The sequence below is a fragment of the Ahaetulla prasina genome, chromosome 1 (genome assembly GCF_028640845.1).
Source record: "Ahaetulla prasina isolate Xishuangbanna chromosome 1, ASM2864084v1, whole genome shotgun sequence".
Lineage (NCBI taxonomy): Eukaryota > Metazoa > Chordata > Lepidosauria > Squamata > Colubridae > Ahaetulla > Ahaetulla prasina.
The window spans coordinates 198,336,658-198,352,379 of record NC_080539.1 but is presented as its reverse complement, the minus strand read 5'-3'; the positions used below and the strand labels follow the sequence as shown (position 1 = coordinate 198,352,379).

Sequence of the window (15,722 nt, the reverse complement as noted above, 5' to 3'; positions counted from 1 at the left end):
CCCAGGCCCTCTGGAGGCAGGAAACAGCCTGTTCCCTACTTCTGATGGGCCCAGAAGGCCTGAAAATCAGCTGGCCAGTGTGCACATTTGCACCGGAGCTGAGCTCGCCTGCCCACTGATAGGGCTACACGTGCAACCTTTGGCACGCATGCCATAGGTTCGCCATCACGGATATAGTTCTTTGTCTATACAAGTACAGAACTATGGGTTTTAGACAACCAATTTTCAAGATTTGCTTTGAATCCAGTTTGCTCCTTAAGATTTCTACTGGTAGTAAATGGAAATAACTTCTCAGAATAGAGAAGTTTGGGCATAATTTTTTCTCATCCCCGCCTCCCCATGGTTAATCACAAGTAGAACTAGTTAGAAGTGCAAGAATCTTTCTTGACTATATAAAATCATACCTTGTTATTTTCTGAATCAGTTATTTATTTGGTTCTGTAAAAATACTGCACCTCTAGCCTGTATATGGAAATTACTACAATTTTCATATACAGACTAGAGGTGCAATATATATACATCAGGAAGTCACCATTAGAGAAAGTTGATAAATTTTAATGATTTCTTCTGCTTGTTTTATTGCACAATAAAACAGAATCACAAAAAATGATGGTCTTGAATTCCGACCCAACTTTTATTACTTCCCATTCTAGTGTGATCATGAATTGGCTCAAACTTTTTGGTTAAAAAAAGGCAAAGTCTTCTCTGAACTGATCCCAACAAGTTTCCTTGTTGGTAGAGTGACAGTGATGTACTATTGCCTTTTTCAGGATGGATAAATAGATGGCTAGATAAATTCCCAATCTATCCGACAGCCCTAGAATTTCCTGATGGTCTCCCATGCAAGAATTATCGCACAATTTGTGGATTTGGAAAGTGATGTTTCTCCACTTTTTTTTTTTTGCTAGGGTATGTTGTACTCTAGCACACTGCCCAGAGGGCAAATACTGGATAAAGCAAGATTCTGAAGATTTTTTTAAAATTCTAATCTCCCTTTTCTTTTCACCAATACAACACTTTGAAAATGAATTTCTAAGTAGGTTCATCTTTCTAAATGAAAAACTCTTACATTACAGATCCTTATGGAATCAAAACATCCTCCAGCATTCTATAGCCTTCTCAAGCTAGTTTTCTAATTTAGATTTGGGTATATTAGAAGACAAAAATGTCATGATAGGAATTAGCTATAACTTTCCACTACCCAATAAACTCTTGCATTCATCTATTCAAATGACTTTGAGATTTTTCGTAACCATTTCTTCTCAATGTGGAGATTACCCTGTTTTCCCCAAAATAAGACATCCCGTGATAATAAGACCAATCGGGCTTTTAAGTGAATTGCAATAAGGCCAAGTGCTTATTTCAGGGTTCAAAAAAATATAAGACAGGGTCTTATTTTCAGGGAAACACAGTACAACACATGGCTAACATTCCAGTTAAAACGACAACATTCTAAAACATCAAAACATTAAATTACAAAATGAAAGAGAGCAAGAAAATAAATCATATTGAAGGCATGATGGCAAAGGTTGGCTTTGGTAGCATGCTGAAATGTCAGTAAAGGAATAACCAATTTGACTTTTCAGACAAGAAAGTTTCTCAGCCTACATGTTAAAAGGTTCATGGTGTTTTAGGTGTTTTAGACTTGATAGGCAACGAGTAGCAGTTTCAGTTGCACAGAGAAATAAATTAGCTATGAAGACAGCTTTTTGGCCAGTGGAATTTTCTATCATCTCTCGAAGCAAAAACACTCTTTAATCCTTTGGAATGTCTTGTTAAGTCAATTTATGTCTATAATAATATATGATGGAACACCTGGGTGAAAAAGCAAAAGTTTAGAAAAAAATAAAGCAGCACTGGCAATTCAGCTAGTTGATTCATTCTTGACATTTGTTACATATTTATTAGTAGTCAAGCTTATTTTCATAGATTGCTGAACTGTATTTAATTACTCATTGAAATACATGAAATTTGCCCGTGAGAATTAAAGTCACTATCATGTACTGAGTTGAAGGTTGAGACAGCAATGACAAAATGTTATATATGTGAAGAGAAAGATTTTAATGGCCCCCATGTATAGAAAAGAGAGGGTAATTGATGGGAGTAAGGCAAGTTGCCTAGAAGGTTGTACCTGCCAAGAACTTGTCAGAACTTATATATTCTTATTATGATCTGGACTATAAGAGAAGATAAGGGGAAAAGATACACGTCAGTTTGTGATCAAAGTATTAGGAAATTACACTCTTTTCAGATTCAAAATCAGATTCTACTTGCATAGGCCAAACTGCCCAACGTTCTTAACCCTTAACAGTTAAGTATTGTAGTTTGTAGCATGCACCTGCAAAGTGGGGGGTGGGGAAATCTACATACAAACCAGTCATGATTGGGTACATTACAGGTTTTCTGCTGCTTCTGACAATAGATGGTTTGCATGACTGAACCTTTTACTGGTTATCTGAGCTTGGTGGGACCATGGCATTCCCCATTCTTGTTTCATGATGGACCATGGGGTTCTTCTTGATGTTTCTGGCCACAGGGAAAGAACTAGACTCACTCCTGTTACTGCCATTCCCTTACAAGAGTGAAATTCTTTCCTTATGGACTTTTCCTTCACTCCTTCATTCTGTGCTCTTCCTATATACCTGCAACTTGTCAATTGGTAGTTTTGGATATAGGTTTAGCATTCTTTCAGAAGGCATGGCCATAGACACAGAGACCTCTTTATGTTTGTAAGCTAGTAATTCGACAGACGTACCAATTGTGATCTTTAACTGAGGACTACCTATAGGATCCATATATAGAAAACCTAAATATTTATAATTCTCTTTCAAGATATTTTTTAAATTAACAGAACAAGAAATTTATAGACATTTAAAAACTCCATATTATTTACAGTTTTATATTATGTTAACAAATTATAACATTGTTAAATTAATTTTACAGTACTGACTTTTATACTTGAGTATTCTGTCTTATTACATTGTTTAATGCTTTTTTGCAGAATACATTCTCGAAGCAAAATTCTTTTGGATGGAGGGAATGTAGTCAGTTGTAGGACAAAATCAATTAGTATTAAATCTGAGAAGCCAAAGCGTTTAATAGTAATGATTTTTTCTCAGTTGATTGACTCTAAACCAGAAATACAGTAATTACAACAAGAAGTCAGTTAAAATTTTTGGTTACAGAGTAGATTTAACTAGCCTTTCTTTGCAATGGATTTATGATTTATCCTTTATTTTGTAGATTCTTACAGAATGTTAGAATTATAATGAAATCTAAGCTTAATTTTGGCTTTAAATATACTGAATTTGTTCTAATTATGAAATAATCTTATTAAACCCAATAGTGTATCACAATTCCCTGCTTCTTTGAGATTGTTTCAATGTTATATAAGAACATGAAGTCAAAATGAATTTAATTTGTCTAATCCCATAGAGTGCCAATTTAGTATTGGAGCAGGTTTGATACCTGAAGATCATAAGTTCTAGTCCTGCCTTAAACACAAAGCCAGCTGAATGAGTCAGATTTATTCAGTGTTTTACAGCCCGAGGAAGAAGGCAATAGCAAACCACCTCCAAAAATCTTGCCTAAAAACTGTGTGGTCTTGTTCTGGCAGTTGTCAGGACTGACTTAAATACACATAAACACACCCAAACAGTCCCAATATAATTCAAAGTAATTTGGTAAACGTGGGAACACGTTTCTTTACCGAGCAATTCTGCCAACATCATTTTAAAATTAATGGTAGATGTGCAATTTCAAAGTACCATCTGTCCTGTTTTCTGAGGGGGTGGGGGATTGAACTTAATTCTCCATCACCATCTTTTTAGATTTAAAGCTGAAAAAAACTTTAGATAAGAACTGTCTCCTCTTTAAATTAAAAAACAAATTAAAAATTGTAGTTGGCATTGAAATGTCTCTACAGAAGTTAAATTGGTTCCAAATTCAAAAATGCTAATATATTTTGGAAGCCATGCATTTAAAAGGAGAAAAACAGGAAAATGGTAAAGACTGGCAAATAGATTTGTCCATTTATTTATTAAATTTCTATCTACCTTTCCTCCAGAAGACTGAAATATAAGGGCAAGAAGACACATAGTTTAATCTGGCCAGAATAATTTAGTAGTCTCCAAAGGGGTGATTCTATGAAGACTATTTATTGAGGTTAGTTATTATTAATGCAGTTCATAGAGGTAAAGATGGGAACAGAAGCTAGAGCCTTCTAGAAACAAATTCTTACAATCTGGGCCTGTTTGGAGGGAAGGCAAAAAAGGGTGGAACTGCTTATGGCTGTGATGGCAAACCTATGGCACACATGCTGGAAGTGGCATGCAGACCCATCTCTCTGGGAATGCCATCTGTTGCCTGTTGCTCTTCTGAGTTCCAGTGCTGGCCAGCTAGTCTTCGTGCATGTGGGAGTGGCGGAAACCAGAAAAGCAGCTCCCTGGGACACTTGTGTTCCGCCAGCAGCCTGTGGATCTGGCAGTGGAGTCGGATAGTGATGAGGCTGAGGTGGGGCCAGGGCCATCGGGGAGTGAGATGCGGACTCCAGAGCCTCCAGAGACTGAGGCAGAGGAACAGGAGGAGCCTGTTCCTAATGCATGCATGAGAAGAGCTGCCAAAAAGCAAGAGCAGCTCAAGCAAAGAGGACAACTCGGGAGTAGGGCCAAGAGATGATTGGCCCCTCCCATAAGGCTTAAAAAAGACTAGCAACGGCGTTTGGGCTTTGCCGGAAAACAAAGTTGGTAGCTTCGTCTTCTTCTTCGTCTATGTCTTGCATTTATTTCTGTATCTGTGACTTCTGAACATTTGCCAAGAAAGGCCTTTGGCAGTTTGCCTAATTGGACCAAGGTTTGCGATAGGACTGAGGAATTTGTGTTGGAGGAATTTGCTTTAATTTAGTTGAACTACGCTGAGAATGAAGTAATTCTCAGCTGTTCGAATAAAGTTTGTTTGGTTTTTCACTGACTGAGTTTCCTACTACCTACTTGGCCCTGGGTCACAACACGCGCATGCTTGGAAGCTGAGCTTCTGGTTTTTAGTGCACACATGTGCACCAGCTAGCTGGTCTTTGCGCGTGCATGTATGCCAGAAACCGGAAGACCAAGTGACCGGTGAGTGCATGCGCGCCAGGGAACTGTTCTTCCGGCTTCCAGTGCTCCCCAGCACCCGTGCTCCCGTTTCAGCACATGGTGCCCAAAAGGTTCACCTTTGGCTTATGGAGAAGGGAAGAATGAACCTAGTTTGCCTAGTTTGAGCTTCCCTTCACATCCTTAAAAAGTTTAATCCCTCTGAAAAATGTCAAAAAGAAATCAATCCTAGCCCTTCCTGTAATGTCAGTGCCTACACAATAACATCAGCTGCAGCCCCTCCCATTGCGGGGAGAGAGAGTTGTATCCCTCCAGCTTTGGGAATGTTGTATGTCCTTATCCAAAGTACTATAGGAACATTTCTTTCACACAGAACATTTTGCAACCTGTCTAGACTAGTAATTCAGTTCAGCCCCAGTACCTGCAATGGTAAAAAAATGACTTTCAGTGCTTCTTTGTTTTGTTACACTATAAGCTGATCCATAACTAGAAATTGAACATTGATTTGTAGTTTCTTGTAATTGTATCATTTGTTGACTTTCATTTTGATTCAATTTAGTTGGCTTTTGTGACACCTGTTGTTTATGTAGTTTGTGTAGTCCAAAGAAATAATATTCCTCTTATAATACTCCATTGTATAACTTGGAAAGGGTGAAGTGACTAACAACTATAATTAGTATTTGTAATTAAGGTGAGATCTGGAATTTGTGGAAGAAAGGGTGCTGTTTTCATTAACAGAATGCCTCTGATAGTGATAAAATGATTGTTGAACCATTTTCATTTATTTTCCCTTTCCCATACAAGTGAGTTGCCCCTGAAGAATTGAGGGAATGTCTCTAGTCTAGCGGGAGAAGGAAAATAAGGAAAAATGGTCTCCCTCCTTCTTTCTCCTGATAAGAGAGTTTTCTGTGGACTCTACTTACTGTATTTCAGTCTGTGCATTTTGAAAGTTACTTTCCTGCAACCCCTCCCATCAAAAGGAGGGAGAAATGACAAGATAATTGATAGCAGGTCAGAATATTAATTTAATCTGCCCTGAAAAATTGATTATATATGAAGAGACAATCATATACATTTTGATTTCTTTCAGATCCTCCTCAACGTGATGACACAATTGTAATAATTCTGGCATCGGTATCTCTACTGGCTGTTTTGACGGCTCTTTTTTTCTTTGGATACAGGATGATAGGAGGTAAACTTTGATAAATAAATTTCTATTATAATATTTTGCTTCTATTTTTCCTGAGATAATGTTCACGTTCCTATTATATTTGTTTTCTTTTGTTACTTACTCAGTTTTGCTATTAAATATTTTAAATATTCAACCTGCCAATTCCTCAGTATATTACTATCTACTAGGCAGCAATTTGTATCTGTTCTATTATTAGACATTCACAGAAGAATACACAGAAAAAAACTTTTTGTCTTTAGGCATTACACTTAAACTGGAGCCCCTTACATTCCAGAGGATTTTGTAACAAATTGCTGTAGATATCAGAACAAAGGCATTGAGTACAGGACCTGAAAAAGTAAAAGTCTGGACCCTAATAATATTATCATTGCTACATATTCTTAGCATAATTTAATCCTTATTAATGCTGTCTGGCATTTCTCAATCTTGGGTTCCAAATGTTGCACTATAATTGTCAACATCCTCATCATCATAGACAGTAATAACATTGTGGAAATTAGTTACATTTTATTGCTATCATAAACCTGAAGGATTGTGGAACTTTATTCAGCAACATGTGAGACACAGTGTAGACAGCAACATTTTGAAAGAAGTTTCCTGGCTAAGTTAAATCTAGCCATCATCATCCTCATTTTTTAGCCATTGTCTATCCACTGCAAGATAAAGGCCTCTTCTGCATGTTTCCAACCTATATGGTCCTGAGCTTTCTTTTGCCAATTGGGCCCGCAGGTACTTGCATTGTATTACTTCTGCTTTGCTCTTTTCTCTTCATATGAGCTTTGAAACAAAAGGAATAGGAGAAGCTCACAGACTCAAAATTATAGTTTCTTGTGTTCAAACAAATCAAGTTTTGTCAATCAACAACAGATATGATTTTAAACCACCTTATAGTTTTAACTAATATGTATGCACTTAATTATAATTCTGGATTCAGACATCACACCAAGTCTCCTGTGCAGTTTACTTATTCTGCCATGGAAAATAAAGAGCAAAAAAACTGTAGATAGCCTGAGTGAGTTGACCTATATATCTCATTCACTGTGTGGTTTATAAGAATTGCAGGACTACTGAAATAAATCAAGACGTCTGATCAGTTTGAAGGGCAATACAATTCATATCTTCATCTTTCCTCAGGGATCCGTAAAAAAGGCCTGCATACTATGAATATGATGGAAGCAGCAGCTTTAGAACCCTCATTAGATCTGGATAGTTTGAAACTACTGGAGGTGAGTTTATCATTTACAATTTCCAGCTCTGTGTCTTTATAATTCAGATGATTTATTAATAACATTATGTAATGCAAAATCTTCATACTAAGAATTTAGGGTGATTTAGTGAGAACAAGAAATCTGAAGAAGATATAATTCCATCTCAGTTAACATTTGAATTAGAAAATGCATTCTTTGGGGGTTAAATTCAGTGTGCAAAAGAAAGGCTTCAAACCATGAACATATAAAATACTGAAGGTCATTAAAATCAATAGATTGAGTGTCTTGAACTTTAAAATCTAACTCTTTCTTTTTTTAAAAAAATTCACAGCTTATTGGACGAGGGCGATATGGAGCTGTATACAAAGGATCTTTAGATGAGCGTCCAGTGGCTGTAAAAGTATTTTCTTTTGCTAATCGCCAGAATTTTATAAATGAGAGAAATATTTATAGAATACCACTGATGGAACATGACAATATTGCTCACTTCATTGTGGGGGATGAGAGATGCACTGCAGATGGACGAATGGAATATTTATTAGTAATGGAATATTATCCCAATGTAAGTAATTTCTATTATTTCAGACAGCTATAAGAAAATAAAGATAAGAGATACAATTAATTTAAAAAGGATTATTTGAATTGCCTTTTCAATAATCTTTGGGTGCTATTCATATGTTAAACTTTTCTTAGAAAGACATAAACAGTATTTTTTGTCTTGGTGAAAGTCACAACAGATTCATCTAAATATCGCCATTCATTTAGTGAACACACCCATCATAGTTTCTAGTTTGCAAATCAATCTTTGGGAGCGAGCGCTAAGAAGAGTAAATGCAAAGCTACCATAGCTTTTTTTGTCTTCCTCCAAGTTTTCTGTCATCTACAAGAAGTTCCGTCTTCATCTGTAAGGTAGACTGAATTATCCACTATCTGCCCAGGATCCTCAGGACTCTTCTATCCTAGTGTTAGCTTGGGAAATAGCCATTATTAAGGTTTGGCCCACCCAAATCTAACCACAGCTTAAGAAGGAGAAAAAAACCCCAGTGTCATTGCATTCCTGACCTTAGTTCTGGCAACCATTCCACAATGGCCATCTCATTTCTACTGCCTTTTCAGTTCCCATGGTACAGCCCTCACTGACTCTTATTTAGGCACAGAAGTTGATCTCAGAAAAAGATTCGTGACAGATTCTCCTTCAGATTTATTATTCCATTCTGTCCTCTTATCTGTCTCTCTTATCTGTCTTGGAGAACTGTCAAAATATGGCTGTTCAGGAAAGTATTTGTAGATAATGAAGATTAACTTGTCCCCATTGGATGGTGCAACTGGTGCATGTTTAATATAATCTGACTATTATTGTTTCTAACCTTGTTATTCTAACAAAGTCATGTTGATTGGGAGTTACCCTCCTAACACATTAATCAACTGGCAACAGCCAATAGAACATGTCCAGTAGCATCTTATCACAAAATAGCAGCATAGATACAGATGTCAAATACAGAATTGGTAAAACCTCAGCAGTATTCCAGCATTTACCACCTATTTGGTCAGCCCCAACAATAGATAACAAGAGCAAGTTATAGCTTTATAAAAATTTATCAACATTATTTATCAACAATATACGCCAGTGAAACATGGACAATAACAGCATGCATAGCAAAAAAGCTCAATGTGTTCCACTAATGTTAACTATGGAGAATTCTGGATGTCACTTGTCACAACCGTGTCACCAATGAAGACATTTTCCAGCAGAGTGGATCTTGGAAGTTGTAGTTGTGATGGAACCACGAATGTGCCTAGTTGGCCATATTCTTCGCTTGCCAGAACATCAATGCCTGAAAAACATTGTACGATAGGAGCTGCCAGAGGGAAAGGGGAGGCGAGGTATCCATGCAAAATTTGGTGACAGACATTACGGACAGTGGGCATCAAATGGAAAGATGCCGAGGATGCCACCATGTATAAGATTCACTGAAAGAAGCTTGCTTCCCTATGTGCGTTGTGCAAAAGGAAGCAATGATGATGACAACCTTGTTATTTATGGATGTAATATCCTTGGGGAACTGAGCAGCATATAAACCATATTAAATATCTATCAGGATAATCAAAGTTAAGAATATCCCCTTGCAGTTGACACCAGATCACTGGAACTGTAGTTGGTCGCATCATGTCCACTCTGGATCCTGGAAATCTTACCAAATGGGGTAGTTTTTAGCTGCAATTGGACAACTTTATAATAAGGACAGGGTAGCAAAATGTGGATTAATGTTTCAGGAACTTCTTCAGAGGCAGAATCTTTGAATAGGATACACTATCATTTCCCATCAAAACAGCTATCCAACTGATAGTTTGGAGCATCTGGTAGAGTTACTTTCTTACTACATTCTGTTACCTTCTTGGAAGTCTTCCACAAAGGTTTTTCCATGCCGCTAAACAGAAAGTTTTTGAACATCTTTGACTGGAAAAACCGATTTTAATCCTGCTTGGACCTCTTGCTTTTGTTAAACCAGTGAGATCTTCCCCTCTCCGCAACTTTTTGCAACTATATTGTCCTTCCCCGCTCACCCTTTTGTAGGAAGTAGTTTTTTTCCTACCTGCTGAAAAAAACTTTTATGAAAAGGCTTTCACAACTCCATTCTCCTATACCCACTCCTATTAGCCTGTAGCATTCCTCTTATTCTCTGTGGTAACAGTAAAGCAGAAACTCTTAATAACATTGAAAATATTTATTTTCTCTTTGGATATTCATCATGCTTTCACATTTTACCTGGACTGTATAGCACTGTTTCACTAAGGACAGTGTTTATTTCTTGTTTTCCAAGACCAAAGCAAACAGTAACCACAAGTTCATTATTCTTGTTGACTATCACTACCATCATCCTCTATGCTTTCAAATGGCATCTTAGAAACACAGAATATGTAAACACATGTAAAAGATAAACACTAAGTGCCTTCATATTTTTCCAGGGTTCTTTGTGCAGATATTTGACTCTCCAGGCTAGTGATTGGGTGAACTCTTGCCGAATGGCGCATTCTGTAACTAGAGGCTTGGCATATCTTCATACAGAATTACCACGAGGAGGTAAGATAATAGGTGTTTCGATTCTGAATTCTTCCTTTAAGTTATGTTAAGCTATAGTACCTAGCTATTGTTAAACAAAGTATTTCATGTAGAAATGAAAAATAATACAAAAACCTAATAGAAATGACCACACCACATATATTATTAAAAATATAATATTAGAATCATGGAGTTTAAAGGGGTAATTTGGACCATGAAATTCAACTCTTTGCTTACTGTAGAACAGGTGCACTGAACAGTCCAGTTTAGAGGAGCAATCTAATATGGCAGTTGAAACAGGAGCTTTGAGTCTTGGAGAATTTCCAAACTACATCCTAGTTCTGTATGTGGAAATGCCACCCCATTCAGAACCAAAGGTGAAGAAATTGTGGCACTGAAAGAGCCATGCATTCATAGCCATTCAGTCTTGTCAGAATTGAATGTAAGATGGTTTCTCCCCATCCAGATGCAGTAGCTTGTCCACAAGGACATCATGATTAGTGTTATCCAAAATTACTGAGACATTAAGATGAACCAGGATAGTCATACCTTGACAGGTATGACCTCATCAACCAATATCTATGGAGTTTTTCAATCATTCAGGTTGTGGTTGTCCCGAAAGTGCTTTTTCAAAAAACCAACTGAGCTTTCTTGGGCTTTTTTCCTTTGAAAATGTTTTGCTTCTTATCCAAAAGGCTTCGGCAGCTTCTTAGATGAGAAGTGAAACATTTTCAAAGAAAAAAATAAACCAAGAAAGTCCAGTTGCCTTTTGGAAAAAGCACCTTTGGGACAATCATCAACAAATATTATTGGTCCTTTCTCTACACTAAACCCAACTGTTGTGTGTGTAGTGTTCAGTTAAAACCCAACTAAAATAAGCCCAGATCACCCTCTTCTTTTATTTAAGTGTCATATTTATTATTAATCAGAGCTAAATTAACTATGATTAAAAAAAACTGAATCAGACCATCTTATAATTGGTTGAAGATGAAAACCAGATGTAGTGTGTGATAATTGGTGTGTGTCAGGCTCTCAGTAACTTGAGCTCATGTCCATGGTTGCACATAAATATAAACAAATACCAAAACCCTTATGTTCCTCTTCTTTGTTGGACCTTTGTCAGCCTCCTATCATTACTTGTTTGGCTGTATTTCCTCTGCAGATATGGATGTTAGTTTTAGTTTTTTCTTACTTGAACCAGAAATACCTGGTACACTGCTTCTCTTGGGGCTAGCTAGCTATATTATGTCGAAATGATTTCTATATTTAAAGATGGTTAATATATAACTATTCTTTGTAACAGTGCTTTATAGTGTATAGAATTCCTTTTCTTTTTTTTAAAGGTAGGTGTAATATTCCCATTCATGCAGCATAACAGGGGGTCAAGTAGTGGAATTATTAAGTGATTTTGCATGATGATACAGGCATCAAAATAAAAATATTTTTTTTTAAATAATCCAAATTGTGTAAGAACACTAAAGCTTTCACAGAGATCTTATGATGTCATGATATATTGAAAGTCTCATAAGATTTCTGGCAAAAAAAAATCTAAAATCTCACAAAAACCTAGCAATTTGGCGTTTAAATTTGGTCACTTAGTTTTATTCTTAATTTGCATAAGTTTCTGCAGATGCTGTTTGGGAAGTTGCAAGAAGTTCATGAAAGTTTTATAGTAATTTGTCTGCGCATCCTATCGGTAGTCCTTGTACATTTGAAAAATTAATAGATTTGTCACAAATTTTAAATGTATTTTGTTATGAAATATTAATTGTTGAGTGACAGCATAGAAAGATGAAAATAAATGTATAAATAATAAATAATATTTAAAGAGATAAATAAGAAAAGCAGTGGTTGTATTAAAAAAGCTGAGTGAAGACAGAAGTGTGTTACCAGCAATTTTGGAAACAAAAGCAAATAATGAGCAAGCTAATTTAAATAGAACATAAAGTTAAAATGCAGCCATTGCTGTTCCAATAATGTTTTAAAGAGCAAGGGTACATAAATCTAATTTATAATTGAGCAGAAAATAGCATATCATTTTTAATAATAATAATTTATTAAAGCTGTATGCTGTGAAACTTCCAATGATTCTAGGTAGTTAGATATAATGTATACCCTAACTCTAATCAAAACTAGATTTTGAAGTAGTAACTTTTGTAACAATGAATCTTTAATTAATTAAGAAACATATGTTCAAGTCTTTCTTTTTAGATTTAAGATTATAAATCTTAATTTGTGGGGCAGCTAATAAAAATGAAAGAAAGCTTTATTAATGGTAGAGTTATATTTCATATTATTAGCTAAGTAATTTATGTATCAAACTGCTTGGAAGTTAGATGACTTTTTAAGGCTTAAAATTTTAACAGATATCATATTAACGTATTCAGGAAGTATAGTTCTATGATATATAGAAGGATTTTGATATTTCATGCATTCCTAATTGATATGTAACTATGGCATTCTTTAACAATTGTCCCTAACAATTCCCACTTAATTGCATTAATATACCTGAATTGTCATCACAAGAGGATCATAAAACTGATACCATAAAAGAGTTTCATCTCCTCAAAGTGTTATCAGTTTTTTTGAAGTGCCCATGCTCTGTTTTATATTATGTGAAAAGAAGCCAGTAGGAATGGTAAAACAATGTATTTATATATTCAAACAGATCATTATAAGCCTGCCATTTCCCATCGTGATTTGAACAGCCGCAATGTATTAGTAAAGAATGATGGAACATGTGTCATTAGTGATTTTGGCCTTTCCATGAAGCTAACAGGGAATAGACTGGTGCGCCCAGGTGAAGAGGATAATGCTGCAATTAGTGAGGTGAGTAAGACAGAAAAATACGTTTTGGAAGTCTCCTCATGAACCTTAGAAATGTTGACACCAAAACTTTTAAGGTTTACGCATCTGTTTTAAGAATAGTGGATTTAAACACTGAAAAATCTTTACCATATCCACTTTCAAATAAAAAGAACAATGAGCTTCAAACATATTTTTCTTATTTCAATTTTCAGAGGCAAAAGTAATTTTCTTCCTTTAATATATTCTGAAGTGAGAAAGCCAACTTGAAACACTTTTAGTTGCTCATACTTTACACAACAAATGTATCTTACTAGTCTGCATCAGAGCACTGTAGGTATTTTTGTCAGCTTCAGGTTGCCTGACTACTAATCAGATCTGAAGTTTAAGAGAGAAGATTTTTTTCTATTTCAAATCACAAAAGGGATTGACATGAGGAACATGGAAAATATGGCATGATCAATAGATTAGTGAGTGAGGTACATTTCCTAAGGATCAACAAATATAGGTTAGTACTTTGCGTAGGCTAATAGGTTTTTTAGCATTTGCAGGGAGTTTAATTTGAAAGATGATGAGTGTTATAACTTTATTCAGATGATTAAGAAAATCTGTAGCTGAATGGGAAAAATCAGGAAAAGAATAATTTATTCTTTATTCTTTCTTGTTCCCAATTCAATAGTCTAAGGATACTCCTAAAAATTAAGAATGCTGCACAGGACTACAATTTTAAAATTGTAATTTACATTATGTATTTTTTCCAATTTAGATTATGCAAAGATTAAGATTTTTTTTAAAAATTGTTGATTAGTGAGGGGCAGTGGTGGGTTTCAAAAATTTTCAGTATCGGTTCTGTGGGCGTGGCTTGCTTGGTGGGCGTGGCTTGGTGGCCATGCGACTGCGGGGGTGGCTTGGTGATCATGCGACTGTGGGGGTGGCTTGGTCATGTGACTGGGTCGGGGGTGGCCAACTTGATGTCACTCACGTCAAGGGTTAGGGTTAGGGTGCCTGGCCTCTCCTTGCTTCAAAGGCCTCAACAAGATACACTTTCCCTGTCTATTTATTTACTACTACTGAACATCCAAAATATACTATTTAATCCTATGTATATATGTCATATGTATACATACATTACATAGTATAGAATGTGCACAAAAATATACATTATCTACTATATATACTGTATGTGTATGTACACACACACACACAAACACACACACACGCATGCACACACAACTCTTCTAAAACTATACACATTCAACCTCACTACATTTGGAAAAACACAGCCAGAGTCCACTTTCTGCCACACATTTAACCATAACTTCTGTACATTAGAACATTACACATGCCTTCAGATGTTCTTCCCTAGCTTGCACAGACTGTTAGAGCCAGGAGAGGTCATGGATTCAGTAAAATGTGGTGAAACTCACTTAACAACACTCTTGCTTAGCAACCAAAATTTTGGGCTCAATTGTGGTCATAAGTCAAGGACTATCTCTGCCTTCCTCTGCGTGGCAGCCTTGTCCTAGTAAATGCCTCCTCCTTTATGGCAATTTTGCTCTCTGTTAGAGGCACCAAAATAATCCAGACAATGTAAGGTTTCCTGCTGCAGCAGGGGGTTGGACTAGATGACCTTCGAGATCCCTTCCAGCCCTAGATTGCTATGCTGTTTCAAAGCGTCTTCTGAAGCCACATCGAGTGCCAGTCTCCTTTTTCTCTTTCTTTCTTTCTTTCTTTCTTTCTTTCTTTCTTTCTTTCTTTCTTTCTTTCTTTCTTTCTTTTTTTCCCCTCTCACTTCCTTTCTTCCTTTTTCTTTCTTTCTTTCTTTCTCTCTCTCTCTCGCTCTCTTTCTTGTCTTTCCCTCCCTCCCTAGACTCTACCCACCACAAATGGATGGCTTCAGATTTTAAAATACTTTTTTAAAAAAATACAATAACCTGGTCAGTATCTTCATTTTGACAAATTTATCCTACCAGGAAAATTTAAGCATTTATGAGCTTCAAGTTAATCATTTTTTTAAAAAAAAAATAGTTTTAACTTGTCAGTTAAGAGCATTCTATAATATGATAGATTTAATCAGCTATATACTTTTGTTTTGTTTGTATTTAATGTTTTGCCTTTCTTTTTTTAGATTTAAACATTTGCTTTTTAAAATGTTAAAACCTCACAGTCTGCGTCATAAGACTTCCAACAGCTTGAATCATAAGACTTTGCTTTGCAGATCAAAAGCTTCACTTATATTTAAATATTGAATATAGTCTGCTCTTTATATCTCTGAAGATGTTTCACTTCTCATCCAAGCTTCTTCAGTTCTGAAGAAGCTTCTTGGATGAGAAACGAAAGGTGTTCAAAAAGCAAAACAAAACCAG

General features: G+C 36.0%; 1 protein-coding gene across 2 annotated transcripts in view; it reads left to right on the top strand.

The window, feature by feature from the left end:
- The window catches only part of BMPR2 (bone morphogenetic protein receptor type 2), a 77,894-nt gene that overhangs the window by 45,292 nt on the left and 16,880 nt on the right, over positions 1–15,722 (top strand). For both annotated transcript variants that reach the window (XM_058187002.1, XM_058187011.1), the window contains 5 exons: positions 6,181–6,282; positions 7,417–7,508; positions 7,822–8,052; positions 10,458–10,572; positions 13,220–13,380. In XM_058187002.1, the coding sequence (XP_058042985.1) occupies positions 6,181–6,282; positions 7,417–7,508; positions 7,822–8,052; positions 10,458–10,572; positions 13,220–13,380 (701 nt within the window). The remainder of the gene's footprint in view (positions 1–6,180; positions 6,283–7,416; positions 7,509–7,821; positions 8,053–10,457; positions 10,573–13,219; positions 13,381–15,722) is intronic.